The following is a 6964-nucleotide window of genomic DNA, read 5'->3' on the forward strand; positions in this document are numbered from 1 at the left end:
CCTTGCCCCCGGCCGCGCCCCGGGCCCACCCGGCTCCGTCTCGCCCGCAGGCTCGATGGCGCGGCAGCTGCAGAAGGCGGCAGTGCGCCTCCTCAGCGAGCAGACGTGCCGCCGCTTCTACCCGGTGCAGATCAGCAGCCGCATGCTGTGCGCCGGCTTCCCGCAGGGCGGCGTGGACAGCTGCTCGGTGAGCGCACTTGGCGGCGGAAGCGAGCGCTCCGCGGGGCCCGAGCCGCACCCGCGTAGGGCGGGGGTCGAGCGGCCAAGCGCTCATTGCCGCGAGACCTACCGGCCAGGTGCCCCCTCCGGCGCCCACTTCTCCAGCCCGCCAAGCAGGGCACCGATCCCGGCCTCGAATTCTCACTCTACCACTGTTTATTGGGCATCTTGCCCCTGGGCCCTGCCGAGGAGGGACGGAAGGCTGGGCAGCGAGGCAGCGTGAGGTCCCGTTCTGCCGGGGTCAATGCCCAGTGTCCATAAATGTCTGCCAGCCGAAGGAGCGGGTGGTCCTAACACAACCCATTTCCCAAGAACCAGGAGGCTTCCGTGGAAAGTGGCCCGGGGCCCAAGGGCTGCTGTGGGGGAGACACTGGCCTGCTCTAAGGCCTTTCCTCTCTCTCCTCCCCAGGGTGACGCTGGGGGACCCCTGGCCTGCAGGGAGCCCTCTGGCCGGTGGGTGCTAACTGGGGTCACCAGCTGGGGTTACGGCTGCGGACGGCCCCACTTCCCGGGTGTCTATACTCGGGTGGCGGCCGTGAGAAGCTGGATCGGGCAGAACATCCAGGAGTGACCGGCCGTGGCTGCCCACGCCTGGGACAAGAGAGGTGAACGCACCAGGAAGCGGCCGGCCCCTCTGCCCAAGGAGGCGGCGGCTGGGGCGCGGGCGGGAGGTGAGGGGCTGCGGATAACCGGGTGCAGTCTTACTGCATATTTTGTTAGAATAAACAGTCCCTCGTCCCTAGCCTGCTGGCTCAGCACCTCCGCGTCACAGCCCGGCCCGGGGGTGGGAGGAAGGGTGCGGGGGCGGGGACCACCCTCCCAGGCTTCGGTGCCACAGCTGGGGTGGGGGCTGGCCAGCCTCCTCTTCCAAGGTCCCCTTCGTGCAAGCAATCTGTTCGCGGTCATCGCGGAAGCCGAGCTGCACAGCCGGGGGGGGGGGGGTGCGACTCAGTCCGGGGCACCGGGAACACGCGCTACCACCTCCCACTGAGACCCCCTGCATGGAAGAGCGACCGGGTTCTCTCCGCCCCTCCCTCATTTATTGGCCGCCCACGTCAGGAGGTCACAGCTCAGGTGGGGCCTGACCGCACCCCAGGTCCAAATGCGGATTCTCCGCCCAAGGCACGAGGTGAGCTGGTGCACACCAGGGCACGTGCCGCCGGGCTGCCGGCACTGGGCGAGGTCCCAGGGCCCCCCGAGACCCACGCTGCGCTTGCTGGCAGGCGGGAGGGGAGCAACGTCCCAGCGTCGCGGCGCCAGTCTCCTCCTCAGAAGCACGGGCAGGCAGGATGCACGAGCGGGCCCCCGCTTCGCAGAGAGCATTTATGGAAATGGAATGGGGGGTGGGGGCCGGGCGCGGCGGGGTCACATGTTGGCTCGTTCCCGCTGCAGCCGTGAGTTGTAGGCGCGGGACACGGTGTTCCAGGCATCCATGTAGCGGTCCATGCACATGGCGATGCACTTCTGCAGGCGGGGAGGGCGCGCGGCTCAGCTCCGGCCCCGGCCGGCGCGCCCACCCCGGGACGGCCGGGCTGCGCACGCGCAGGGGTCCCACCGCGACGCCCCGCTGGTCCGCGCACGCGCAGGTGCCTCCCCGCGGCCCCGGCAGTCTCACCTGTTCCGAGTTGTCCAGGGAGCCCCCCGGCTTCCCGATGCACTTCCGGAAGCACTTGTCCGTCATCCTCTGTGGGAACACGCGAGCTCAGCCGCGACACCCGCCCGCAGTGGACCCCACCGCCCTCAGCGCCCGCCCCGGCCCGCCCCCGGACCTGCAGCAGCTCCTGAGCGTTAGCCACGGCGATCTGCACCTTCACCTGCTCCATGATGAGCCCCGGGTCCAGCTTGCCGCCACCGGAGCTCCCGAAATCCGAGCCGAAGCCACCCTCCATGGCTCCGCAAAGTCAAACGAACTGAGACCACGTGCGCCGACCCGTACCCACGCCGGAAGTCGGCCGCCCAGGGCACCACGGGAAATGAAGTCCGGGCGTGCTGGGAGCGGAGCCGGGTCGGACTACAGCTCCCACAAGGCCGTGCACCCCCTTGCGCGCAAGCGCGGGCAGACACCGGCTCCCGCGCCGGCCGCGTGTGGCTCCGATAGGGCGCCGACGGGTGGGAGGTACCGGGGCCACCGAGGGGTCGTCCCCAATTCGCCTTGCGCGTCGCGCCGCGCATGCGTACGGGACGGGAGGCGCGTCACGTGACTGAATGCTTGCGCGGACACGGGAGGCTCGGGCAAACCAGCGGGGGTCTCCGGCTCTCCTCTTGCTGGGGGGGGGGGGCAGCTGTGTCATAGTGGACTCGGGGGCAGCACTTTAAAACCAAAATGTTTATTGGAGTGTTGTACAAAAAGTTTCCAGTCATAAAATGCATATTACAAATCATTGGAGAAAAAAAGACCACACGTTTGGCATGCAAGTTCGTGGACGCCGCCCCCAGCTCCCTGCCTTGCAGCCCGGCCCGGCGGCAGGGTGTGCTGGTGCTCCGGCGGGGGCGCGCCCTGGGGCCGCGGGGGCCAGACCGCACCCCGAGGGCCGCCGGGCCGCCACTAGCCCGGGAGGGGAACCGTCTCTGCGTCCTTTAAAGCGGCTTAAAGCTCAGAATGTGTGACAACTACGAGCTGTTTCCCAGGCCGACGTTGACGCTGTAACATGGCGTTCTACTCCGGATCTCCCAACACTTCCTTACCAACACCCCTCACCCACCTGCGGCCCCAGCGCCCCATCCTCCCCCAGGCCAGGGCCACCGGCTTGGAGAGCACAGCCGCCAGGAGCAAGCCCTACCCATGCATCTGGGGGCCCTGCCGGGCACAAGGGGGGCCATGAGCCCCGTCCACCCAGACTCCCAGGACACACAGCAGGATGTGGTCTAGGCCAGGGCACACTGTCCGGAGGACCCCAGCCCACCCTCCCGATGCCTCAGCCTCTGCACTCGAGGCCCGTACCGTGCGCCTGATTCCCGAGACGTGGGCGCGGGGGATGCACAGCCGGCGGCCCTCCTGGGAAAGGTCGTGCGCGGGGCAGGGCTGGCGCATCGCCAGGCGGGGCGAGCTCCCCAGGGCCCACCAGAAACGCGGGGAACAGCGGTGAGACCTTTCCGTCCACAAGGAGAACCGAGCTCATGGCCGGGGGACTCAGGTGGCCATGGAAATAACTAGACCTAAAGCAAGGGGCTGCGGGCAAATTCTCGATGCAGCAGAAGCCTCCGACCCTCCCGCCACAAGCAGTTTCCAAGGAAAGTGAGACGGGGGACAGCCCAGGGTGGGGGGCAGGTGCGCTGCTCCCGGCCTAGGGCAAGCTGTGAAGGGTCGGCACTCGGGCTGCTGTGTAAACGGGCTGCCTTCTGGGGGCAGCGTGCCTCATGGCTCAGTGTGACGTCTTTAAGACTTGAGCTGCACTTCCTGAAGGTATTTGCCGTCTGGGGCCTCAGAGATCACCGAGATAGCCCCCCTCAACTCCAGCTCCTTGGGGGGCTGTCCCAGTGAGGCTGGCATGAGGCCCGAAGTGGGATCCGGCAATCTGAGTACGACCAATGTAAAAAAATAAATATCCATTAAAAAAATAACTTCTGTGTATCTGTGCGGGAGGGGGTACAAAGGGTAAGCGATGCAGAGGGCGGCCGGCGGCCAAGCGCTGGACTAGGGCGCGTGGAGCCACCCTGTGGAATCAGCCGGCGCCGGCGTCTGTCTGAGAAAGAGCTAGGACAGTGGCACGCACAAGAACATACAGGAGACAGTGGGGTCGGGACTCAGCCCCATGCACAAGGCACAGAGTGGGAAAACGGGGTGTGGGCGGTCCAGTGGCTCGCGCTGAAGTCGCTCTTCTCACGGAGGGAGGGCAGGAAGTAGCTGTTCCCCGGGGACAGCGGCTCTGAAACCTGGGCACTTGCTTCCGAGGTGGTCCACTTCCCCTTCCACCTGTCCCCTGGCCGTTTGTTTACCTGGTGACAAGTCTCCGAACAAAGCTGTCCTCGCTCCCTGGGTTTCCATCTCTCTCTCCTGCCCCATTGGTCCTGCAAGCTTAGGAACTCGACTATAGAAAGCTCCAGAAACTCAAGGGCCAGACAGCCAGGAAAGGAAAAGGGGGCCCACTGCAGAGCACCCCAATATGTGCACGGAAACGTGGCCTGCAGCCACACACCATCACCACAGAAAGGACTTACCAGAACCTTGGAGCCCAGGCTGGGCAGCCAAAACCTGCACCCTGGCCCCCAACACCTGTGCCTGGGCCACCAAAATTCCGCAGGGATGTGCCCACCCCCCACCCCAGATTGGAACCTGGATTCTGGATTTGGTTTTTAGGGAGCTTCATAAAATGACTGAGGTTCTAGGCAGTCCTGCTCTCCATCCACTCAAGGCCCACAGGGCGGCTCCCGGAGGCGAGCCTTGGCCCCAGTCTGCGGTGGAGGCAGAGCCCGGCCCGGCCTTCCAGCCTCCACGCCCAGCCCATCAGCCAGTAGGTTCCTAGACCTTGAATTCAACCAAATGGTGAAATGGGGCACCAAAAAAAAAAAAAAAAAAAAAAAGTCTGGCCAGTGGCAATGAAGGAAGGGTCCGAGGAAGCCCACCAACAGGAAAGATCTCAGAGACCGCCCCCACGTTCTGGCAGTATGCTTAAAAATTCTCTAGAAATGTATCAAGGACTAAAGACAGCCAATGATATAAAAATAGTTTTCAGTGGCTCTGGGTAAAGACAGGTGATGAGGCGCGTTCCGTTCACATCACGCGGCAGCCTCTCGAGGTGGTCCTCGGGTCCCCCTGGAAAGAAAGGCCGGCAACCTAAGAGGCCCGTGCATGCCCACCCGGCCAGGCAGGTCCCCCGACCCCTGCCGGCGGGGGCCGGACCAGGGCCTGCGCGCCCCCCAGAACACCAGCTCCCAGCAATCTGATGGGGCCAGCAGCTTCAGCCTCAACTGTCCCTGTTCCAGAACCTTCCACGTCTCCCTTGGTTCTGTTCCGAGCTACACAGGCCATCACAACTTAAAGGTCAAGACACGAGTCTTGCCATGCAGAGAGGCTGCGGCACGGCCCCCGGGTCTCAGGAGCCCTTCCCCCCAAAACCATTACTGAAGCCCCAGGATCCCAGGTGGGAGGAGCGGAGGCGGCAGAGCCTGTTCACTGAGGACCCTCGAAGCTACACCGGAGCCGCCTGGAGGTGCTCGGGGCTCAACACCCCACTCCTGGGGGCCCCCGTGCCAGAACCCTGAGGTCCACACAGGGCGAGAGCCAGGAGGCAAGGGTATTCCCCCCACAGGCCATCTCGGGGGGGATGTGCAGCCCTGGCGGGAGGGGAATCCTGCCGGCGCGCACGGGTGCATCTGGACGGGGGTGCGTGTCCGGGCGTGTGTCCCCACGGGCCGCCTCGGGCCGCTACCTGTTGATGGAAAAGATCCTCCTCGCCAAATTCCGCCGGCTCCTCTTCTGCGTTGTCCCCGCTCTCCGCCTCCCGCACCACCGACCGCCTCACGGCTCTCGTGGCCACCTCCTGCGCGGGACAAGGGCCGTGGACGCTTGGCCCCTCGGGTCGCGGGGGCCCAGCCCGTCACGGCGGCAGCCAGGCCAGGGTGCTCCCGCCCAGCCTCTCCCCAGCAAGAGCCACATCCCGCACCCAGGGTCACATGCCCCCTGGGCCCGCGGTGTGGTCTGGGGGAGACCCCAGGGCCAGGATGGCAGGGGGCTCCCAGCGAGGCTCAGGCACCCACCTCCCCGTCAGCATTGAGCAGGACGGTCCGGAAGCTCTCGCCCGTGCCCCAGCTGTTCTGGCTTTTCCACACGAGTGTCGAGGGGGGGCTGTGGACCACTCCCGCACCAGCTGCCCACACCTGGGGACACGGGAGGACCTCCCCATCAATACTGGCTCCGGGCCCAGGACCACATACCAGCAGCCAGTTCCTGGCCCCTGCCCCCTGGGTCCCGCTGACGGAGGACAGTTGCCAGGGTACAGAAGACACTGAGGTCCAGTGGCCAAGAGCTCTCATGTCAGCAAACGCAGGCTGAGCAGAGACCAGAAGCCCATCGGCCCCAGGGGTCCATGCCTGGAAGTCTGTCTGCCAGTGGCCGGGGCCCTCCTCCGCCACAGGATGCGGACAGGTCGCCACGGGGCTCCAAAGGGCTCCAGGGTGGGTCCAAGGGCACAGCGCTGGCATACAGGTGACCCGTGACAGAACGCAGCTGTTCTCAGAGCCAAGTCACTGGACCACTGCCCCCGACCCCCCAAGGCACTGCCTGCTTCTCAAGGACTCCGCCCCTCGCAGCCACCACTCACGTCGGTCTCCTGTTGCTACTGCCACCTCCCCCTCCCACCGGTGGCCACTCTCGGCCCAGGCCCCAGTCGGCGACCACCTACCGTGACGGTCTGGCCGGCCCGCAGCACGTACTTGGGCGTGAACTTGTAGGCGATCTCCTCCCCTTCCAACACCTGCCTCTTGATCCTCCAGTTCCCCAGAGACTGGTCCTGGCGCAGGGGACACGGCGCCTGATGCCCAGCTCCGGAGGACCCGCCCCGGCTCCCGCCCCGCCCGGCGTGGGGGCCCCTCACCTTGTCCGAGCTGTTCTTCAGCTGCACAAACCTGCCCTCCAGGTCGATCTCTTCGATGCTGACGCCGCCCGAGGCCGACGCCTGCTGCGCCAGGTGGAAGCTCGTGCTGCTGCTGCTGCTGCCGCCGGAGCCGATGCCGCTGGAGCCCGGGCCCGGCGACTCCTCCACCGCCAGCCGCTTGCGCTTGCTGCGGCCCGAGCGCCCGGCCGTGG

The 6964-nt window shown here is 66.1% G+C and overlaps 3 protein-coding genes across 4 annotated transcripts in view; 1 reads left to right on the top strand and 2 right to left on the bottom strand.

The window, feature by feature from the left end:
- The window catches only part of TMPRSS9 (transmembrane serine protease 9), a 28128-nt gene extending 27338 nt beyond the window's left edge, over positions 1 to 790 (top strand). The window contains exons 16-17 of the mRNA XM_034660007.1: positions 10 to 187; positions 629 to 790. Of these exons, the coding sequence (XP_034515898.1) occupies positions 10 to 187; positions 629 to 790 (340 nt within the window). The remainder of the gene's footprint in view (positions 1 to 9; positions 188 to 628) is intronic.
- Positions 791 to 1237: 447 nt separating this feature from the next.
- Positions 1238 to 2188, bottom strand: TIMM13 (translocase of inner mitochondrial membrane 13). 2 transcript variants are annotated; one of them, XM_034657440.1, is made up of 3 exons: positions 2034 to 2188; positions 1835 to 1903; positions 1238 to 1683 (listed from the first exon to the last, which is right to left on the bottom strand). In XM_034657440.1, the coding sequence occupies exons 1-3, from the start codon at positions 2106 to 2108 to the stop codon at positions 1585 to 1587; spliced, it is 243 nt and encodes an 80-aa protein (XP_034513331.1). In that variant the 5' UTR covers positions 2109 to 2188; the 3' UTR covers positions 1238 to 1584. The 2 variants fall into 2 exon arrangements, with proteins under 2 accessions (XP_034513331.1, XP_034513330.1); XM_034657439.1 differs by having other exon boundaries at positions 1989 to 2174.
- A 342-nt stretch (positions 2189 to 2530) lies between these two features.
- LMNB2 (lamin B2) overlaps positions 2531 to 6964 on the bottom strand; it is a 20613-nt gene continuing 16179 nt past the window's right edge. Inside the window, exons 9-13 of the mRNA XM_034657441.1 lie at positions 6753 to 6958; positions 6561 to 6668; positions 5917 to 6036; positions 5589 to 5699; positions 2531 to 4972 (exon numbers count right to left, since the gene is read on the bottom strand). Coding sequence (XP_034513332.1) covers positions 4931 to 4972; positions 5589 to 5699; positions 5917 to 6036; positions 6561 to 6668; positions 6753 to 6958 — 587 coding nt within the window. The 3' untranslated portion in view covers positions 2531 to 4930. The remainder of the gene's footprint in view (positions 4973 to 5588; positions 5700 to 5916; positions 6037 to 6560; positions 6669 to 6752; positions 6959 to 6964) is intronic.

This window comes from Ailuropoda melanoleuca, chromosome 4, assembly GCF_002007445.2.
Source record: "Ailuropoda melanoleuca isolate Jingjing chromosome 4, ASM200744v2, whole genome shotgun sequence".
Taxonomy (NCBI): domain Eukaryota; kingdom Metazoa; phylum Chordata; class Mammalia; order Carnivora; family Ursidae; genus Ailuropoda; species Ailuropoda melanoleuca.